The sequence below is a fragment of the Scyliorhinus canicula genome, chromosome 4, assembly GCF_902713615.1.
Source record: "Scyliorhinus canicula chromosome 4, sScyCan1.1, whole genome shotgun sequence".
In the NCBI taxonomy this organism is placed as follows: Eukaryota; Metazoa; Chordata; class Chondrichthyes; order Carcharhiniformes; family Scyliorhinidae; genus Scyliorhinus; species Scyliorhinus canicula.
The window spans coordinates 209841092-209864594 of NC_052149.1; the positions used below are offsets into that span (position 1 = coordinate 209841092).

At 43.8% G+C, this 23503-nt stretch overlaps 1 protein-coding gene across 6 annotated transcripts in view; it reads left to right on the top strand.

Moving 5' to 3' along the window:
* The window catches only part of LOC119965349 (gamma-aminobutyric acid receptor subunit alpha-1-like), a 66546-nt gene that overhangs the window by 27647 nt on the left and 15396 nt on the right, over positions 1-23503 (top strand). For all 6 annotated transcript variants that reach the window (XM_038795991.1, XM_038795994.1, XM_038795993.1 and 3 more), the window contains exons 7-9: positions 2474-2617; positions 7480-7632; positions 13655-13857. In XM_038795991.1, the coding sequence (XP_038651919.1) occupies positions 2474-2617; positions 7480-7632; positions 13655-13857 (500 nt within the window). The remainder of the gene's footprint in view (positions 1-2473; positions 2618-7479; positions 7633-13654; positions 13858-23503) is intronic.

A 23503-nucleotide genomic window follows, 5' to 3' on the forward strand; every position in this document is an offset into this window, starting at 1 on the left:
GGGTTATTGAACTAAATTAACATGCAAGAAGTTTATTCGTTCGAAAATCAGGAACCACTGCAAGATAACCATTAATAGGCTGGTTTCTCATTCTATCATTTCCAAACTCATGCTGCATTTTTAGTGCAGTGAGACTGATCAGTGAAAATAGAAATGTATGTTTTCAATAAAAAAAACCTTCAGATACATGAGCAAAATTAGGCCATTCGGCCCATCAAACCATTTTTTACTTCAAAAGGTCACTTTCTTCAAGAGGAATGTTTGACAATATTACTTGATATTTTTGTGAACACGATAGTAATCCAAATTGTTGTTACCATAATATGTCACCTAAGTGTGATGGCACTCTGATGAGAAAAATAATTTTTATTTTCCATATTAAAAATTGTCAAACATTTGATCATTAAGATGTCTCCCTTTCATTTTAAGTGCAATTACGAAGCTATAATATTTCAATGATAATGTTCTTTAAATCTGGGACAGAGAAGAAATTCCTGCCTACATCAGGAATGCTGCCATCACCATCATCTTCAAGATAGGAGACAAAGCGGACTGTGGGAATTACCGAGGAATCTCCCTCCTCTCCATCGCCGGGAAGATCATCGCCCGAAGCTTCACTAGGCGCCTTCTCCCAGTTTCTGAAGAAATCGTTCCAGAAATCCAATGTGGCTTCTGACCAAACCGTGGAACAGATATTCACTGCTTGATAACCTCAAGAGAAATACCAGCAGCAACATCAATCACTCTACATGGCCTTCATCGATTTGACCAAGGCTTTTTACACAGTCAATCAGGAAGTGCTATGGAAGACCCTGTCAAAATCCGGCTGTCCAGAGAAATGCATCAACATTCTCCGACTCCTATATAACAAGATGTTGACAATAGCCTTCATTGACTGAAATAAGACAGAAACCTTCAAGGTCAAGAATGGAGTCCAGCAGGAATGTGTTATCGTCCCCACCCTTTTCTCCATATTTATTGCCACCATCCTTCACCTTGTCAAGAGTAAACTTCCCAGTTTACATGATGGATGGAAAACCTTTCAACCTCAACCAGTTGAAATCCAAGAAGAAAATAACACTGATATTACTCATGGAGCTTCAGTGTGCGGATTACATCGTCACCTCCGCTCTCTCAGAAGAGAATCTCCCAGCGATGATTGACATATTCGCGGAAGCATACCAAAGAATTGGTCTCTGCCTCAACCTCAAGAGGACTAAAGTCTTTTACCAACCTGCCCCAGGGCAAGATCCACTTTCTCCCTCCATCAAGATCAATGGAGAAACCCTCTCAAATGTGGAACATTTCCCAGACCCAGGAGCCACCTCTCTTCGAAGGCAGACTTCAATGCAGAGATCCAACAATGTATCTAATCTGCAAGTGCCTCCTTCAGATACATAAGGATGAAAGTCTTTGATGACAGTGACATCCGTGCTATCACCAAGATTCTTATGTACAAGGCAGTCATCCTCCCAACTTTTCTATACAGCTGATAAACTTGGACTATGTACAGACACCACCTCAAGACCCTCGAAATGTATAATCAACTCAGTCTGAGTCGGATTCTCTGCATCAGCTGGGAGGATAGATGTACTAACATCAGTTTCCTTGAAGGAGCCAAGAGCACCAGCATCGAGGCCATGATCATCCGAAACCAACTTCGCTGGGCTGGCCATGTATTTAGGATATCAGAGTCCTGAATGAAGCAAATCTGCTTTGCCCAGCTCAAGGAATGCTTCTGAACGAGAGGAGGACAAAGGAAGCATTTCAAAGACACCCTGAAGGCTCACCCTCAAAAAATGCACAGGGGCTGTTTAGCACAGGGCTAATTCGGTGGCTTTGAAAGCAGACCAAGGCAGGCCAGCAGCACGGTTCAATTCCCGTAACAGCCTCCCCGAACAGGCGCTGGAATGTGGCGATGAGGGGCTTTTCACAGTAACTTCATTTGAAGCCTACTCGTGACAATAAGCGATTTTCATTTCATTTTTTTTTCATGCAACATCAACGCCTGGGAGACCTTGCTCAGAAGAGACCCACTTGGAGGAACCTCCTGATTCAGAAACCATGTTGGCATGAAGCAAACCTACTTCACAATGACACTACAATTGTAGCACACTGCCACTACTGTTGTTCTATCAATGTTGTTAGCCTTCGTCCATTTGGGAATTTTCTAACTCGTGATTAGCTGCTCCTTAACGAAAATGAAATGAAATGAAAATCGCTTATTGTCACGAGTAGGCTTCAATGAAGTTACTGCGAAAAGCCCCTAGTCGCCACATTCCGGCGCCTGTCTGGGGAGGCTGGTACGGGAACTGTCTGGTAAAGAGGGGTATGGGGAAATGAACTATTGAACTGTGAAAGGGCCAATGAACTATGTTACTGCAAATTGTTCATTGTGCAAAATTTGTAGTCATGTTCACAATACTGTGATAAGCTCAACAATTAACCCTTTTCATGTTCTATTCCAAAACAGACGCATACACAACATCAGAGGTCGTGTACACATGGACACATGGAGCATCCCAATCAGTTGTTGTGGCTGAAGATGGTTCTCGATTGAATCAATATGACTTAATGGGACAAAGTGTGGGAAAAGTCATTATTAAATCCAGTACAGGTTGTATACATATATATGGATGTATATATTTTTTATGATTTGTTTGATTAATTTATATTTTTAAAATTTAGAGGACCCAATTTTCTTTTCCAATTAAAGGATAATTTAGCGTGACCAGTCCACCTACCCTGCTCATCTTTGGGTTGTGGGAGTGACATGAGGATAAAGCTTTGTTTGATTTAATGTTAGATTTTTTTACTGCTTCTATGTACCATTGACAGAGAAAAAATGAATAGGAACTTCACTCATTAGGCTCTTTGGAATATGACAGCCATTCAGAGAAGAGGCATTAATGTTTTTTTTATAATAAAGAATCATATAATTTTTCCAACAACATATGCTCAGACAATAACAAAACCCTTGCAGTAACAAGTTACTGTGACCTTTCTAATATAACACGTATGGTCTAAAATCCTGCTTGAGTCAATGCACAACCCTCTCTGTAATTTGACCAACACATTCACATTTTATTCATTGCTCTCACAAGCTACGGCAACAATTTAAAATGCTTCACCCCAACACAAGTTATTGTATACTTTTTTCCCCCTCATCTTCCTCTCTCCTTGTGTTAAGATCCACATCTTGAATGAAAAGGTAAGTAGGATGATCTGTTATTAGATCTGTTTTGCAGATGGACATAAATATCATATTTGTACAAAGCAATAATTTAACACTTTATGGATACTTATTTTATATTTTATATTTGAGGACATAGATTTTAACAAGCAAGAAAATTTCAGAATTTCACGAACCAATTTCCAGATTTTATTAAAGTGAATAGGAAAGCGATCCGCAAGTTGCAAGCAACATAGGCCAACTCCGAGTTGTTAAATTTCAAGTGAAACAGGACCAAAGTCAAACAATATGCTGCAGACTCAGCTTTGTTAAGTCTTGGCTAAATATGGGGCGGGATTCTCTCGTACTCGGCGGGGCAGGTTGTCCCGGTGGGACGGAGTGGCGTGAACCACTCCGGCGTCGGCCTGCCCCAAAGGTGCGGAATCCTCCACACCTTCAGGGGCTAGGCCGGCGCCGGAGTGGTTTGTGCCCCGCCGGCTGGTGTGGAAGGCCTTTGGCACCATGCTAGCCAGGGCCGAAGGGACTCCGTTGGCCGGCGCAAGTCTGCGCGGGAGCGTCAGCGGCTGCTGATGTCATCCCTGCGCTTGCGCAGGGGGTGTTCACCTACGCGTTGGCCATCGAGGAGGCTGACACGGCCGACAGGTAGGAAAAGGGTGCCCCCAAGGCACAAGCCTGTCCGCGGACCGGTGGGCCCCGATCACGGGCCAGGCACCCCCCGGGGCCAGATCGGCCCACTCCCCCCCCCCCCCCCCCCCCCCCAAGGACCCCGGAGCCCGCCCGCGCCGCCAGGTCCTGCCGGTAAGGGACCTAGTCTAATCTACGCCGGCGGGACCGGCAAAGAACCAGTGGGACTTCGGCCCATCGCGGGCCGGAGAATCGCCGGGGGGAGCTGCTGCGAGCAGCGGCTGACCGGCGTGGTGCGATTCCAGCCCCCGGCGAATTCGGCGGACGGCAGGGGCGGGATTCACGCCGCTGCTCGACGATCCTCTGACCCGGCGGGGGGGTCGGAGAATCCCCGCCTTAGTGTTTGGGAAATCGCGCCTTTGGCAATAAAGGTGCTCCATCGTCAACTCCAATACTCAACCAGGTTCAATTCCACCCTTGGGTCACTGTCGGTGTGGAGTTTATACGTTCTCCCTGTGTCTGCGTGAGTTTCCACCAGGTGCTTCGGTTTCCTCCTACAATCCAAAGATGTGCAGTTTAGGTGGATCGGACATGCTAAAATTGCCCATTAGTCTCCAAAAGGTTAGGTGGGGTTACTGGATTACGGGGATAGGATGGGGCCCTGGGCCGAGGTAGGGTGCTCTTTCAGAGCATCAGTGTTAGACTCGATGGCCCAAATGGCCTGCTTCTGCACTGTAGTGATTCTCTGATTACAGTACAAAATTTGAGGTGCTTGATTCTGCAGCATACCATAAGACCATAAGACATAGGAGCAGAATTAGGCCACTTGGCCCATCGAGTCTGCTCCGCCATTCAATCATGGCTGATATGTTCTCATCCCCATTCTCCTGCCTTCTCCCTATAACCCTTGATCCCCTGCACTTTATACATATAACCTCAATAATAGAACAGCAGCCCAAAATGTTGCATTCGGTAATGGTCTCAATGGCTGCAAATTCAGGGCAGTCTGAGTTGGTTGACCTGATTGGGATGAAGAGAAGACAAAGTGACAGATGTATCAAATGTGAACTCTGTTAGTGCTTAAAATATCATACAATTTAACAGCTTGAAACCTATCATTTCTGAAATTTGTGACATTTCTGGACACACAAATTATGTAAGTACATATTAATGTTAGGTCTCATGTACATAATGTTTTATTTGGTTGACATTACTCAAATTATTAGGTTAGTATAAAAATGTCAGGACAGTGGAATGCTGATGCACAATCTAAATAGTCAAATCCAGCTACACTGCCTGATTGTTCAATTTCAAAAGTCTGTATTGCATTTCTGACACAGATTATTGATCCCATATTGTTGTTGCATTAAGTCCAAGACCAGGGTTTTCACTTTTGGGCCAAGAGTACAGAGACAAGAGGTTGGATTCTCCGCTGTCGGGATACTCTATTGCGCCGGAAGCCCGGGGATTTCCTGACAGCTTGGGGCTGCTCACAATGGTAAAACCCATTGGCTGCCGGGTGAGGCGGAGAATCCCGGGGGTGCGGCATACCAAAATCTAGTGCGACAGGGCGGAAAATCCCACCCAGGACATTTCCTGGCTTTTGATGATGTCACTATGAAAAAAACACTCTTGTTGATAAAAAAAAAACATTGAAATTCCCTTAACTAATCTCTTACGAAAACAAACATTTATACTCTGTAGCCACTTGTGTAGTCATCATTCAAGCTGGTCACTTAACAGGCGACCCAATGTGTTAATGTTAGGTTTTAAAATCAGTCACGCAGCACAAATCCTGTAATAACAACCCTCATGCTTATGGTAATAGACAGACTGAAATTGAAGCACCAAATGTTTTTTAAAGCTCCACACTCTTTAAACTTTAAAGCCTAGCAGAGTTAGCTCAACGTTCCAAAGAGCTTTGAGGGCTCCAAAGGGTTTTGACAGTTCTTTGACAGTTCATACAGTTCCAATGATTTCATGCACTTTTTACACACAGTCATATCCACTTTTAACAATCCCATGAAGCACCTGATCTCCCCAAGGGTGCCTTATCTCTCCCAAACTTGTCCTGGACCCATACCCAAAGGGCTATCTTAATTCTCCAAAAGGGTCCCTGGGATATCCAAATAAATCCTCAAAGATTCGGACCAGCTTTTATCTGCACACCAGGGGCAGTATTCTCCCCTACCCGGCGGGGTGGGGGGTCCTGGCGTAGCGGAGTGGCGCCAACCACTCCGGCATCGGGCCTCCCCAAAAGGTGTGGAATTCTCCGCACCTTTAGGGGCTAGGCCTGCGCCAGAGTGCCTCCCGCTCCGCCGACTGGCGCCAATGGCCTTTGGCGCCATGCCGACCAGCGTCGGGGCTGGCCGAAAGGTCTTCGGCAGTCAGCGTGAGTACGCGCATGCGCCGGAGCGTCAGCGGCTGCTGACGTCACCACCGGCGCATGCGCGGTGGAGGGGGTCTCTTCCGCCTCCGCCATGATGGTGGCCGTGGTGGCCGTGGAAGAAAAAGAGTGCCCCCATGGCACAGGCCCACCCGTCGATTGGTGGGCCCCGATCGCGGGCCAGGCCACCGTGGGGGTACCCCCCGGGGTCCGATCGCCCTGCGACCCCCCCCCCCAGGACCCCGGGGCCCGCTCGCGCTGCCTGCTCCCGCCGGCACAGAGGTGGTTTAAACCATGTTGGCGGGAGAGGCCTGACAGCGGCGGGACTTCGGCCCATCACGGGCTGGAGAATTGACACGGGGGGTCCGCCGACCAGCGGGACGCGATTCCCGTCCCGGCGATTCCCGGTGGCGGAGAATTCCGGTCAAGGCGGGGGCGGGATTTACGAAGTCCGCCCCAGTTTTCAGACACATACCTCACCAAAATCACATGAGTGGAAGCAGCTGCTGATTTATATGGGAAGATGAATGCTAAATAGTGCCCGATTTATGTCAAAATCACACCTGAAAGATGGTACATCCAAAAAGTGCCAAGTATTACCCAGAATTTTGTACTCAAAATATCCAGTGCAGGAGGTCAACTAAGTATGTCCTGATTCAGAATTGAGTGCTATCATTGAGCCAGAGCTGACACCTAAGATGAACTGTTTGGGAGATATTATGCCCAATGTAACCTGTAGTGCAGCAAATCTTCCCTACATAATGTTTATTTCATTTTTATTGGAAAATATTTGGTTCCTCTGTTTATCATATATATGTGATTTTCAGATCATATATATGTGATTTATGCTGTTTTCAGAAGGAAAATATTAGTGCGATGGAATGGAACTTTTAATGATTTTTTTTCATCCAGTGATAGTAATATGCATTCCTAACTCTGATATGTAATAGACTAATTGTAGTGATCACCCTCACATTGTCTGATAGGTCAAAAAAACAACTTCTGCAGCACCAATGTCACAATTATATTTCCGACACTTGCAACCTCTTTGATTGATATTTTATTTATAGTTATGCGATCATTATATCTGGATCATGGGAACGATTTCCATTGTTATCAGCAGTAATTGTGTTACTATTTTGAATATATTTTATTTAAATGGGCTGATTGACATGGCAGAAATGTGAAGGAATAACGTACACTTGCTGTTTCTGAGTTGCAGAGGAATGATAATTTGGGCGCTCTCTTGTTCTAATACCGTGTTTTATATTTCCAGGTGAATACGTAGTAATGACGGCTCACTTTCATTTGAAGAGAAAAATCGGTTACTTTGTAATTCAAACTTACTTACCATGCATTATGACAGTTATTCTCTCACAAGTGTCATTCTGGTTAAACAGGGAGTCTGTCCCTGCAAGAACTGTCTTTGGTGAGTTGTTTGGAAAAGTTGCCTGCAAACAACTTTGAACATTGCACAGAATTTTCTTAAGCTACGCCAATATTGGTCTGCTTAAATGTTTTATTTTTGGTTAAATTCTCCATTTTTTGAAACAGTCTGCTGTTCGCTTTCCACGTGATGTCAGCTTCAGGCACTCCCACACAGCTTTGAGGCAGAAAAAATTCCCTTCAGATAGTTCCAACAACATAATGCGATCCCACCTTACACAGAGCATTGGTTTCCCATGTCAACATTCTTGGGGCCTCTTTTAGTGAGCATGCCACTCATTGTGCAGTATTAATTAGTTATTGATATTTGTGTCCCATGGACTAAACTAAATAAGAACTAGGTTGAGACATGCTCAAACTTAATACTTGTCCAAATCTTCAGCAAAAATCCAGCACACATGTATTGCAGTAATGTCCCTCTAATTGCTGGGTTTAAGATATGGTGATGCATAAGTAGGAAGTTACATTTTTGGAAGTTAACTGTCAAGTTCTAAGGATATTCAGAGATGGTGGTATAAAAATCAGTGGTGCGATTTAATGGAAATGAAACCTGTTTTGGGACTTTATTTTGGTGCCTTTGTGATGAATGCCCTCCTGCACTAACAAGCTCAGATTGACAGTGCAGGAAGAGATCGGGTGCCATTTTCAAATGGTGCCCCGATCTCTGGACTCACCACCGCGGCCTCCGGACCTCCCCAAACATCCCAATCTACTTTGAGCCCACCCACACCCTAACTCATAAGGGCAGGGCACCCTCGGGCCTGATCCACACAACGGGTAAGGCGCTACCTGGGCACTGCCAGGATGGCACACAGGTTGCACTGCCAGGGTGTCAGGTTGGCAGTGCCGTGGTGCCCATGTGGCACCGGGAGTTTCAGGATACCAGCCTGCTCAGAGTCTGACCACCTGGGGGCCGTGATCACCTGGGAGACCCCTCAGTGCTGGTACACCTGGTCCACGTTTGTGGAAACCAGTGCTAAACAGCGCCCAACTCGGGGTCTTCGAGGTGAGGCCATTAGGTCTTGTGCCTTCGGTAACACTGGCGCGAACATATTTAAGTGAGCTTAACTGCACACTTGAGTATACAAATCTGGATTCCCCCACTTTGAGGATGCGATACAGATTGTGATGCCTTGTGAGACTTTGTTAGCTCTCACGAGGCGTAAATGCCGTTAGATCGCGCCCCAGAAATGTAATATAGGATGCTTTTCTGAGATTGGTGTTAAGACACATTATTAGACAGAGCAGAATTAGGCCATGTGGCCCACCGAGTCTGCTCTGCCATTCGATCATGGCTGATCTCATCCTGGCCTTAATTCCACTGTCCTGCCTGTTCTCCATAACCCTTTAACCCTTTACCAATGAAAAGGAGGCTTTCGATCTTCTAAATTCCAGGGAATACAACCCAGGATTGTGTTACCTGTTCTGGTAACTTGGAGTCCAGGTATCATTCTGGAAAATTTACACTGCATTCCTCCAAGACCCAGAACTTTTCCTTTCCTGTATTTTTTAATGGAATGTGAGTGTTACTGGCAGACCCTGAATTTTCTGCCCATACCCAATTGCTTTTGAAATGAGTGGCTTGCTCGGCCATTACAGAGGGCAGTTAAAAGTCAACCACATTTCTGTGAGTTTGGAATCACATGTAGGCCAGATGGGATAAGGATGGCAGATTTCCTTCCCTAAAGGACATTTATGAACCAGGTGGGGTGTACGTGTCGCGTCTTTTCGTCCGACGTCATTTCGTCCAACGACACTTCGTCCACGTCTTTTGGTCCAACGTCTTTTTGTCCGCCCGTCTTTTGGTCCAACGTCACTTCGTCCAATTAACCAATTACAAATCAACTCCGTATAAAAGCATTTAATTGATAGAAAGCAGGCACAATACAGCAAGTGAATTTAATTGCTAAAATGCAAGTAATTGATGAAATGCAAGTAAAATGCAAGCTGAAAAATGCAGTTAAAAAGTTAAAAAATCTAAAAATGCATTTAAAAAGATCTAAAAGTTTACTAAGGATGAATTTCCGAAATTACTTAAAATTGATGTAAATTGTGAGCAACATTCCTCAAGAAATCAATTTTCGCTGTAGGAACATATTCAACGACCAATCTTTTGAGGCGTTCAGTTATTTTCTTGTATCGCGTACATGACGTCGACTGATCTCCCCGAAGAATTTGAGCCTTTTTGCCTATTATTAGCCCTTCCCTGAACTTTGCCATTTCTGGATGGGCGAATTCGGGATTAGGAAAGAGACCGATAATATCTATCCTTTAACGAGGCTCGTTAAAGGGGAGAGAACGATAATAACTATCCTTTAACGAGGCTCGTTAAAGGAAAGAGGCTGGTAATAAAGATCCTTTATTGTATATTATGTGCATTTGAGAAGATTTCTATTTACAAAAGTTAAAGTGGAGTGGAGTGCTACTAAGCAAGTTTGGTCATGCTAAATTACTATGCTACTAAAAAAGTCTTTGACAAAAAAAATCATCCGACAAAAACACGTAAAAAGTCACAAAAATTCTTTGACAAAAAAAATCATTCGACAAAAACACTCAAAAAGTCACAAAAATTATTTGACCAAGAAAATCATCCGATAAAAACACGTAAAAAGTCACAAAAATTCTTTGACGAAAAAAATCACCGGACAAAATGACGTTGGACCAAAAGACATAGACATAGAATTTACAGTGCAGAAGGAGGCCATTCGGCCCATCGAGTCTGCACCGGCTCTTGGAAAGAGCACCCTACCCAAGGTCAACACCTCCACCCTATCCCCATAACCCAGTAACCCCACCCAACACCAAGGGCAATTTTGGACACTAAGGGCAATTTAGCATGGCCAATCCACCTAGCCTGCACATCTTTGGACTGTGGGAGGAAACCGGAGCACCCGGAGGAAACCCACGCACACACGGGGAGGATGTGCAGACTCCGCACAGACTGTGACCCAAGCCGGAATCGAACCTGGGACCCTGGACGAGCGGACAAAAAGACGTTGGACCAAAAGACGTGGACGAATTGTCGTTGGACGAAATGACGTCGGACGAAAAGACATAGCACCGGGGTGTAACAGCAGTAAACGATAGTTATCATGGTCACATTAGCTATATATCAATTTTTATTAATTGAATTGAAGTTCCACCAGTTGCAATGGTGAGATTTGAACTGATGTCCCAAGAGCTTTACCTCTTGATTGCTAGTCCAGTGACATTACCACTACATCACCATATCCCCATTGACTACTCACAGTAGTCCAGGTGTGGTCTGACCAGAGTTCCGTATCGCTGAAGCATGACTTAAACTCCCTTGAATTCTAGTCCTCTAGATATAAAAATCAGCATCACATTAGTCTTTTTAAAAATAATTTTCTGTTTTTGTTTGTGACTTTCGATGATCTATGTGCCAGAACACCCCAAGTCTGTTTGGACATCTCCTCTGGCCGGAATCTTGAAGCTGCTCTCGCCACCTGCGGGATCATCAGCGAGGGCGGAAAACCCTCATACGAGAATCAGGAAATGCGATTCTTGTCGGAGAAATCGCGTTTCCTGATTTTCCCTGCCCTTTGGAAGGGTTGTGGGATTCACATTCACAAAGGCCATGAACCTCATTTCTATAACTTTCCAGTCATTTCAATATTATTAATGCCCCTCCTCCTCCTCCCTACCAAATGAACCACCCTCACAGGATCTTCAAACCACGTCGTTGAGATTTACAACAGGTAGGGCCTGATGTGAGGCAGTCTGGGCAATTCCTCCAGGGGCGCAAAGGAGAATCCTGATGGCGGAGAATTCAGCCCCTCACGTTTGCGTCCACTGAAATCCATTTGCTGCAATTTTGCCCATTCGCTTAATCTGAAATCTCTTTGTAATTTGATGCTTCCATCTATACTGTTTAATTTGTGACAGCAGAAAATTTGTGTTTATGACTTTCTATTCCATCATGTAAGTTGCTAATGAATATGGGAATAGTTGAGGTATCAACACAGACTCTTGTGGGTCCCCACTAGTCACATACCTCCTATTAGAATACCTGCCTATTATCTCCACTGTCGGGTCTCCTGATACACAGACAATTTTCTAACCAGGTCTATAATTTGCCTTCAATTCTGTGAACCTCAACTGTAAGTAACAGTCCCTTATATGTTTGGAAGTTCATAGAAATAACCTTCATACCCATTCCCTTGTCCAATAGTTTAGTCACCTCTTCAATTCAATCAGCTTCATTTGATATGACCTACCTTTTCCAAATTCAGATTGGTTCTCTCTGATCAGCTGCAAGTTTTCGAGGTATTTAGTAACTTGGCCGGGATCCCCCCCCCCCGGCATGTTTTCCAGCGGCGGACATGGCTCGCCATTGGCCATTGGTGGGGCCTTACGGTCCTGCCGATGTTTATGCTGTTTTTATATGGCTCGCCTCCCCGCCGCTGGGGAACCTGCCACAGGGGCTATCTTCGGTGGGTCTGGAAGATCCTGTCAGCGGGAAGGGTCTGGAAATCCCTCTCCTTGTCTTTAATTATCTATTCTAACAGTTTCCCAACAATGTTAGGCTAATTGATCTGTAATTACATAATGAGTATCATGAAAAGAACAGTTCCCAAATTGTGAGAATTTAGTACGTTTATTGCTAGAACACCTATAGTATTCTAAACTAAAGAACTGTGAACTTAAATTAAGAACATTTCTTCATAACAGTTTAATGGGATAAATATAGTATCAGCTGAAGCATTCAGTTGGAAATTGAATTGACTCCTTTCCAGTTGAAAGTAAAATCACAGACTTAGAATGAGAAAAATATCTTAAAGGGTCAGGTTGGACATAGGTATGAAACTTCAATGCTGGAGCATGTTATATGGTTCAAATGCCTTTCCTTCTATTTCTGTGCTTATGTCATTGAAGTAATGAAATTTCTTACTTTAGCGTGACTGAAATTAAAAGGGATTTTGTGTCATTTGTTTAAAATTAGAATGAACATTGGGGGACATCGTTAAAAATGAGTGCTGCAATAACGTACTGTTTCTTAGGATGGGAAAAACAGATATATTCTTGAAATTACCATACGACAATTTATTGATCCAACTGGATCACCTGCAGAAGCCTCATGAACAGAACTGAAGGGAAGGCAGAAACATCTAGGCTGAATCAATTTGGTCTGTTTTTGTCTGAGTCTGTTGGTTATGGAGCAGCATGGCATGGGCATGAGAGAATGTTATCTTTGCCCTTTCTTTGCGATTTGGGGTGAATCAGCAGCAGGAACGATGGGTGAGATAGATACTTGCTAAATATAAATATCCTGTTGCCCATATGGGGTCCTCAAGAGATAATGGCCGGAGTTCTTCAGCTGTTGCAATTCTCTTACCCGCTGGCAGCGCACCCCTGCTCGCGGGTTTCCCATTGACAAGCGGCAGGAAGAGAGAATCCTGCCACCAGCGAATGGCGTGCCACCAAGAAACACACAGCTAGGGTCCAGAAAATGCCACCCAATATAGTTCAACACAAATTTAGTTGGAAAACCTTCTCTGTATCACTGCAGTGACCATTTTCAAATACACACAGAAATTTAATGTGAAAATGTTTCTAAAATAGTTAGGGCTATATTGCTGTATATAGTGGAAAGAAATAGTGACATTTCTCATATTGATTGAACACAAAGGGAGAAACATATCAGTTTTGTGCTAAAATTATCACTGAATGGAATTTAACTCTCATGATATAATATGAATTAGTAGCTTATAATCAAGTGTTATTCAACTTATCTAGATATTGCTATATGACTGTTTGGTAATACATCTCTAACCATGTTACAAAAGTAATGACCATTTCTACAAAAATTGGCAATGAAATTGAGTGCTAAATTCATAATAGTCTGTGCCTGCAGCTATATTACAAAATTCAGTCAGATTATTCATAAATCAGGGCTTCTTCTAACTGAGTGTTTAAAGGAAGCAAATTTACACATACTACATCAAATGATTCCAGTTACATGTTTCTTATTGTGTCTTATTCAGGGGTCACAACTGTATTGACAATGACGACTCTAAGTATCAGTGCCAGGAACTCACTCCCCAAAGTTGCATATGCAACTGCTATGGATTGGTTCATCGCCGTTTGTTATGCTTTCGTGTTTTCTGCACTTATTGAATTTGCCACAGTGAACTACTTCACAAAGAGGAGTTGGGCTTGGGATGGAAAAAGTTTAGTTCCTGAAAAGGTAAAATGTGTGTTTATAGTATTGTTTAACTTTTGTTTAAACAAGACGGTTGAGATCCCCTGTTATAAAATGTGTCATGGCTGAAGACTGTGGGGGAGAAATTTGTTTGTGTAGCAGAAAAAATTGCTGAAGGATCAGACTGAGCACAGAAATGAGACTTGACTGCTGGAGCAAATTCAATGGTTCAATGACTTCCTTACCTTTTTGTGCTTAAAATAATTAAACTTTTTTGAGCATGATTGAGAATAAAATTAATTTTTTATCCTTTGTTTCAAGTTAACGGATTAAAATGAAGGAAATCTCCTCATGGCTGGGGGAGGGAGGGGGAAGAACACGGTAGCACAGTGGGTTGCACTGTTGCTTCACAGCTTCAGGGTCCCAGGTTCGATTCCCGGCTTGGGTCGTTGTCTGTGCGGAGTCTGCACGTTCTCCCTGTGTCTGCGTGGGTTTCCTCCCATAAGTCCTGAAAGACGTGCTGTTAGGTAATTTGGACATTCTGAATTGTCCCTCAGTGCACCCGAACAGGCGACAGAATGTGGTGAGTAGGGGCTTGTCACAGTAGCTTCATTGCAGTATTAATGTAAGTCTACTTGTGACAGTAATAATTATTATTATTGTGGTCCATGTGGGAATCAATTACATTGACAGAAGCAGGAATGATGTCCGGCTAGGAGAATCTGAGGAGTTAGGAACCAAATTAAAATGCAGAACCTCAAATGTAATGATCTCTGGATTGTTACCTGAGTCACGTGGCGATTGGCATTGGGTCAAGCAGATTAGAGAATTAAACGTGTGGCTCAATGAGTGGTGTGGGAAGAAGGGGTCTTGATTAATGGGGCACTGGCATCACAGCTCAGGGAAGAATAAGCTTTTCTGTTGGGCACCAGTTTCCAGGCCAATCCCATTATGAGAATAGGGCAATGGACAGGGCTTAAATCTAACAGAAAGTAAGGGCACCATCGGTGGTGGGTGGTTTGGGGGTGGGGGGCGGGGGGTGGGGGGTGATGGTGGGGGATTGAGTGAAGGTGCTCCAGAAAGAGAGCTATAATAGGTTGAGGTTTTAGGGCACTGTAGCAATGTAGGTAAAGACGAGCAAACTGGGACAGGAAGGGACAGGGAATTTAAGAAGAATTGTACACTGGCAAATAAAGACAGTGCAGGGAATAGTAGTTAAAAATTGAAATTGAAGGTTCTTTGTCTAAATGTACAATGCAGAATAATAATAATATGCACAAATGGAGATAAATGATTTTAATTTACTTATCTTACTAAGAGATGGGACAAAATGTCTCCATTTGGGAAACTATGGTCTCCCGCCAGAACTGAATTGTATCTGATTTGCGTTGCCTCCGGGAGCCCAATCAGAAAGCCATTCCCAATGACCATGTAAATGTATGCATGGCAAGGATTGCAGAGGATTTCCAAGAGGATCCCGCTATCGGGCCACCAATTTGAGCGGACAGCCCCCACATCACAACTCAGCCCCCTGGCCCCCCCACCCCCAGATTTTCTGGTCCCCCCCCCTTTCACCAAATACCTAGGTGATCCTCCTCCCTCCCCCCAGAGACCCCTAACTAAAGAGACCCTGCACAGACCCCCCCAGAAAAGAGACACTTGTAAGGAAGCTCCCACAAAGGGACCCTTGTCAGGAAGCCCCTCAGAAATGATACCTCTATCTGAAAGCTAGAGAGCAGTCCATCAGAGGTAGTGAAAATAAATCACTGTTGTACCACTCACCTGGGTAATACACCTGCTGGCTCAGACACAGGAAGCAGCACCTGTCAATTCCTGGAAAGCGAAACCAATCAGCTGTCTTTAAACCCCTCAGATACTTGAGCTGCAATCTATGCAATAATTTCCCTTACTAAACTGTGATTGACAGCTTCCACACTCACAACTGTCAGCTTTGCTTCATTCATCTTCCTTCGTGGTTGAGTAACTCTGAAGTGCTCTAAGCGCAATGTTGTTAAACATCAATCGTTGATTGACAGGTCATAGACCAACTTCAAACAGAATCAAGTGCTATCAATTTCCTGCTGACCACTTCAAAATAAAACAAGCATGAAGGGAAGTGATTGGAAAGCATCAGCTTCCAGATAGGGGTCTCTTTTCTGGTGGTCCTGCTGACAGGGGTCTCTTTCTCGGGGTACGTAAGAAGTCTCTTTATTTAGGGGGTTTCTGGGGGGATTCTTATTTAGGATGTCTCTGAGGGTTCTCTTTGTTTAGGGGTCTCTGGGGATCTTCTTATTTAGGGGGTCCTTGGGGTGATGGTGGGGGCATCTGGTAGGGGTGGGTGGGCAGGTCTTGCATTGTGGATGGAGGGTGGCCCTCAGATGGACTTTGGGGCAATTCCCTGAAGGAGTTACCCCCATGGGCCACCGTGAGGTCTGTAATAATAGTAATAATACAATAATAATCGCTTATTGTCACATGTAGGCTTCAATGAAGTTACTGTGAAAAGCCCCTAGTTACCACATTACGGCGCCTGTTCGGGGAGGCTGGTACGGGAATTGAACCCGCGCTTCTGGTCTTGTTCTGCATTACAAGCCAGCTGATTAGCCCGCTGTGCTAAACCAGCCCCTGAACAACAGGGTCACACTTACCCACACATGTAGTAATTCCCGCCCATATGGTTCTCGGCCCAAAGGACCGGAGAATCACACAGGCCCAGAGAATATGGTGCCCAGCCCGCCAAGTGGATGCGAATTGGTTTTGATGAAGCATTTGCATCCTCCTGCTGGCGTACGAGTGAACCTCGATCCCTATACCAGCAGGGGGCTGGAGCATCGGAAACGGATCGGCGCCCACCGCCGATCCCACTTTCTCTCTGACCCTGGATTCTCCGCCTCACCGGGAACTCCGTTACCCGTGGTGCGAGGTGGAGAATTTCACCCATGGTAACAAGGTGCTCAAGGATGGGAAATAAATATTCCAGGGTACACAATATTTCAGAAAGACAGACAAAATGGCAAAGGAGGAGGGGGTGATCCCGATAGTAAAAAAAAAATGACATAGGGACATTCATGAGAAAAGATCTAGCCTCAGAAAGCATGAAGTATAATCAGTATACGTGTAAATTAGGAATAGTAAGAGTCAGAAAACCACTGCAGTTTATTGGCCCTTAACAGCTGTTATACCATTGGACTGAACATTAAACAGGAAATTATTTGAGATTGTAACAAAGAAAATTAATAATTGTGGGGGACGTTAATCTTCATATAGACTGGGACAATCAAATTGGCAAGAATGGTCTTGAAGATGAGTTTTTCGAATGTTTTTGTGACAATTCCTTGGAGCAATACATTGTGGAACTGACTGAGGTAAAACAATTTGAAATCTAGCATTATGTAATGAAGCAGGGTTCATTAGTAATAGTGTAGTGAACGATCCATTGAGAAATAGTGATCATAATACCTTTGACAGGGCAGCATGGTGGCCTAGTGGTTAGCACAACCGCCTCACGGCGCTGAGGTCCCAGGTTCGATCCCGGCTCTGGGTCACTGTCTGTGTGGAGTTTGCACATTCTCCCCGTGTCTGCGTGGGTTTCGCCCCCACAACCCAAAAATGTGCAGAGTAGGTGGATTGGCCACACTAAATTGCCCCTTAATTGGAAAAAATAATTGGGCACTCTAAATTTTAAAAAAAAAGAAAAAAAAAAAAATAATACCTTTGACTTTCCTGTTAAATTTGATAGTGACATATTCCAATCGTGAACATGAACCTTAAACTTAAATAACGCCAATTGCATAGGTGTTAGTGGAGAATTGCTAAGGTTAATTGGATAAATAGACACAAAGGAATGAAGATAAATAAACACTGAGAAATATTGAAAGAAACAATTAAAAATCTTCAACATAAATATATTCCATTGAAAAACAGAACTTCAGCGAGTAAAACCCTTCCGTGTCTCACTCAGGAAGTTAAGATCAGGTTTGTTTAGATGAAAAGAGACTCACACTGTTGCAAAGAAAAAAATAGCAAGTCTGAGGATTGGGAGTGTTTTAGAAACCAGCAAAGGGCCATGAAAAAGTTGTTAAAAGGGGGAAAATAGAATTTGAGTAAACTAGTCAGAAATATAAAAAGAGGGATTGACAGAACATTTATACGAATATATTGAGGAAGAGAGTAGTTCAAGTTAAAGTTGGCCCCTGAGAAGCAGAGACCGGAGAATTTATCAAGGGGAATAAAGAAATGGTGGTAGGATTGAACAAATATTTTAGCCTGAATTTTATACTCCCTCATGGCGGGTTCTGAGGTGGTGAGGGGAGTGTGAAGTCGCAACGGGCCGGATGTGATTTTACCGTCTGGCAGGCAGGATGTGGGGGTGGGGGGAGAGGGAGTCCATGCTTGCCGCTATTAAAACCCTGAAGTGGCCACCTAATGGCTTCTTAAAGAGCGTTTTCGTGCCCAGCCTTAATTTTAGGCTTGCAGGAGCCTGACGATTGAGAGTGAGAAATAGAGGAAGTTCTCATCCTCGATCTCAGGCGGGAAGGCAGAGGTACGCCTTCATCGGAAGGACCCTTTTGACTGGGGGAAGGGGGCTCTGCACTGGAGACCACCAAACCCCCCTTCCACCACCCCAGTCTATGCCCTGACACTGAGATTGCCCCGTCACAATTTCCCAGAGCATCCACTACCCTCCCGTCCGAGGACCCCGGCGCTCACCTTGACACCAGCTCCCTGTACTTTAGAAGGCAAAGGGCATGTTGACCTTTATTGGAAGGAAATTGAAGCACAAGAATGAAGGAATGTTGCTGCAATTGTATAGGGTTTTAATGAGATCACATCTGGAATACTGTGTACAGTTTTGGTCTTCACATTTAAGAAAGGATGCTCACTTTGAGGTGGTAGAAAGAGTGTTCACTGAATGGGTTTGAGTGGTAAGGCTTTCTCCCGGAAATGACAATTACAAGGGGGCACAAGTTCAAGGTGAGGGGGTAATGTTCAGTGGAGATTTACGGGGGAAGTTTTTTTACACAGAGTGTGGTGGTGGCATAGAATGCACTGCAAGTGAGGTGGCTGAGGCAGATACGTTAGCAACCTTTAAGACCTATCTGCATAGGCACATGAACAGATAGGGTGTAGAACGGTACAGGCGGTTGGTCTGGATTGGACATGTGACCGGCACAGGCTTGAAGGGCCGAAGGGCCTGTTCCTGTGCTGTATTGTTCTTTGTTTGACTTATAATGAAAGGATGAGTAAATTGGGTGTATGTTCTCTGCAGTTTAGAAGAATGATAGATGATCTAATTGAAACCAACAAAATTCAGAAGGAACAAGATAGGGGAGAAGGTGACAGATTGTTTCCGCTGGTCAGGGAGTCTAAAACATGGGATCACAATGTCAGGATAAAGGGTCGATCATTTTGGACTGAGAAATTAAAGGGTGGTGAATCTTTGGAATTTGTGGCCCCAGATCGTTGTGGCTTCTCAATCGTTGAATATATTTGAGACTGGGTTAGACAGATTTTTGATCTGTCAGGGAATTAAGGGTATGCGGAGTGGGCAGAAAAATAGAATTGAAACCCAATATCAGCCATGATAATATGGAATGGTGGAGCAGTTTCGAATGACCACATGTTCTACCCCTGCTCCTATTTCCTGTTATCTTATAATTCGGAGACAAAATTGAAAATCAGTGCTGCAATAATCGACCAAGTCATAGAATGGTAAATGCAGATATTTTCTTGAAATTACCACAAGGGACAATTTAGTGATCACAGCTGGATCATCTGTGGAAGCCTCATAAACAAACATGATGGGGAGAGGGAAAACTCTAAGCTGAATCAATTTGATCTGCTTTTGTCTGATTCCCAGCAGTTGGGAAGAGAGCAGTGCAGCATGGGTATGAGAGAATGGTATGTTTGCTCTTTCCATTGTGATTTGGAGCAAAAACAAGAGAAGGGAAAATGGTTGAGTTGGATACTTGCTAAAACCTGTCAGATGTTTGTCAATTCTTCTTTAGCGGCACAACATAAACAGATTTCTCCTCCAGAAAATATTTTTAAAATCTTGCTTGTGCACTTTTAAATTTGTATATTATCTGTACTCTGCCAGTTGACCATACGCAAAGAGGAAATAGGGTTAGTTAAAAGGGCATGATTGATGTTCTTAACTCGGTAAATACTATGCACTTGTCAGGCATTTTATAACAACATGGTTATCTCAAAGCAGCCATTTGGCATATTGTAGCATTTTCTGAACCTGATCCAAAGTAAATAACTATGTGGTGAATTCCCTAACTGTTTTGACACTGCTGCTTCACACTTTTTTAAATGGCTTGGTTCTAAGAGAGCCACCAAATACTCGAGATTTCTATAAACAAAGAAAATTGTTTGTAATGTAACAAACAACATAGCTGACACCTTACTCACTTACGAGGGTAATTTTCACTTCGCCTGTGGACCTGTCACTCTTTATACAACCAGCCTTATTTTCCTTTCCATGTTTTCTTTTTTTCTTTATTCATTCATGGGATTTGGCGGCGCTGGCAAGGCCAACATTTATTGCTCATCCCTAATTGTGATTGATAAGGTGATGCTGAGCTAACCTCTTGAACCACTGTGGTCCAGGTGGTGAAGATGCTTCACTGTGCTGTTGTGGAGGGAGTTCCAGGATTTTAACAAGCAACAATGAAGGAACAGTGGTATAATTCTAAATCAAGATGGTGTGTGACCTGGAGGAGAACGTGGAACATAGAACATAGAACAGTACAGCACAGAACAGGCCCTTCGGCCCTCAATGTTGTGCCGAACAATGATCACCCTACTTAAACCCACGTAACCTGTATACCCATAACCCAACAATCCCCCCATTAACCTTACACTACGGGCAATTTAACATGGCCAATCCACCTAACCCGCACATCTTTGGACTGTGGGAGGAAACCGGAGCACCCGGAGGAAACCCACGCACACACGGGGAGGACATGCAGACTCCACACAGACAGTGACCCAGCCGGGAATCGAACCTGGGACCCTGGAGCTGTGAAGCATTGATGCTAACCACCATGCTACCGTGAGGCCCCGAGTGGAGGTGGCGGCATTTCCATTCTGCCTTGTCCATCGAGTTGGTAAAGTTTGTAGAAGTCTTTCCAAGTTGTGCCTGTTTAAACGGTGCTATCAGCCGTCTAACAATCTAGGCCCTTTGATTGGACCTTGTTATGATCCTGGCCTAATTCCCAAGTTCTAGGTAAGATTCGGTTAGGGATAAAGATTGTTTTGGTTAAACTAGACAGAGTTTGAGATTCAAGACACTTGCTCAGTGAATGAAGACGCAAGATTCCATGGTTTTTGAACAAAAATACACTTTTTTATACAAGGTCAGAAAGATAAAACTATTTTCAATCTCTATCTTATACTATAACATTCATATGAGGAATATGTGAATTAACAGACAAATTGTGGTTCAACACACCACACTACAAAATGAATGGCACATGTAACCAGGACAGAATCCATGGATCTCTCAACAACCAATCCAGATGACACTGAGTCAACTAATCTCACTAAAACTCTGCCTCTTTCATGAGGGATTCCAATATTCGCCTTCAAAGATCTAACTTGGGAATTCTCCCCAAAAGTTGCTCCAAGTCAAATGGCATCAACGACGGCCCACCTCATAGGTTTTCAATCTTGTCTCCCAAGATTCCACTCTCTTGGTTTCCCAAATATGCACCCAAGCACCAACTCACAATCACAATCACAACTTCAGCTCTTTGGCCATGTCAAGCAAAACACTACTGCTCCAAAGCAGTACTTATTCCCCAAAGGCCCTCAACACCGAGCCACCAACCTTTGGCTGCCTTCTTCCCTTAACGTCTGCTCCCCTCAACCCTTTTTCTTTTTGAAGGCTGTTTCTCTGCTCTTTTAAAAAAATTTAATTTGGACGTTTTCCTCTCCCTGTTTCCTTTCTGGGACTTCTTTTGGGATCTTTCCCTGTCTCCTCTCCACTATGGAACCTCTCCTTTTCCCTTCTCCCTGTCCCCTTACTGGGACACAAAATCTTCCATGGCACCCGGTCACCTGACCTGGATTCTCGCACTATTTTTCTGCATGAACAGACATGCTGGGCCGAAAGAACGTAAACAAAATGCAAATGCACATGTTAGCTCACTTCTGGTCTGTGCAGTTTTACACTGAGGTCCATCAGGAGTTGAGGTTGCTGACCTCAATTGTCAATATAAAGGTAGGTTGACTCTCATAGCAACCTGCACCCTCAGCAACCTGCCCATCACCCGATATGTACAGCAGGCATGGACGCCGCCCATTGGACAATCATGCCAGTGTACACATTACAAACACTTGTGGGGTTGGAATCCAGATGTCGTCCTGACTTCATCATAAGATTCTATCCACTATCCCCTTTAGTCTTCGGTATCAAATTTTGTTGAGTAGCATTCCTGTGAAGTGCCGTGAGACACATTATCACATTAAAGTCTTTCTGTAAGTGTAAGTAGTTGATGATGCATTCCTTCAAAAACTGTAAAATGCACTGGTACTTAGTCCCGATGGCTTTGAGGGGATGATCCATATGCACTTCCTCTTGCTCGGTGTGCTTTTGGCAAAATGGTCCCATCGACATTCATTTCAAATTTCCTTCTGGTGGATTGCACTGTGAAGTATACAGTGCACCATCAAACATTTTAAATCCAAGTTCACTTCAGAATTATCCAAGATGTTTATTCCATAACATTACTAATTTCCACCTTAATCTGCCAGTTAGCTCCCTTTGTACTCTGTTACTGAGCAGATTGCTCATTGTTTTCAAATTTCTCCTTGGCCTCACCCCTCCCTAGATCTGCAATTTCTTCTAGCCCAGAAACTTCTGAGATTTCTGTGCTCATCTATTTCTGGCTTTAAGAGCATCCACAATTTAAGTACTCCACCATTGGTGGTTCTGCATTCAGCTTCCAAGGTCCTAAACTCTGGAATTCTAGCCCTAAGCCTGTCCACCTCGTTACTTCTCTTTCTTCCCATCAGATGCTCCTTAAAACCAAACTCCTTGACCGCACTATTGAACATCCGCCCTAATATTGCCTCATGTGGCTCCTTTAAAGGCCCTTGGGACATTGTATTATATAAAGGTGCTCTATAAATATAAGTTGTTGTTGTTCTACATCCATGGTCGGGATATGTAGCTTGTGGCATGCGACTACCAGGATGAAGGTAGGCAAATTAGATGGTCTATAGTCTTCTATGATCTAATAAAACTGTATTTCAAAGCAGTGGGCCTCAACGTGAGCCGCTAACTTGTTATTTTTCAGTTGCTAGTGATGTATTTCTAGAATATGTTTTTAATTTCAGATTTACAGCGTTTTGTTTCATTTTACTAGTATTTTCTACTTGTTGCTTTTTGGTGGTGGCAACGTTTTAACTATGATAATTTGAGCTCCTGGCACCTTACAAGATCAATCAGTACACCAGTAGACACAGGAGGTCCTAAACATTACTGCTGTTGTTTATTGCTCTCACAGTTGACCTCATAAGCAAACATAGATCCTGCGATCCCATAATGTAATGGCTTGCAAAGTACAGCAAGACAGACAAAACATACAACACATAACATCTTCCTCTCCCATTATTGCAAATGTCGGTTTTACAAAACACATTCTGAATTCGGGAAAAGAGTGCAGACTGCCTCAAAAAA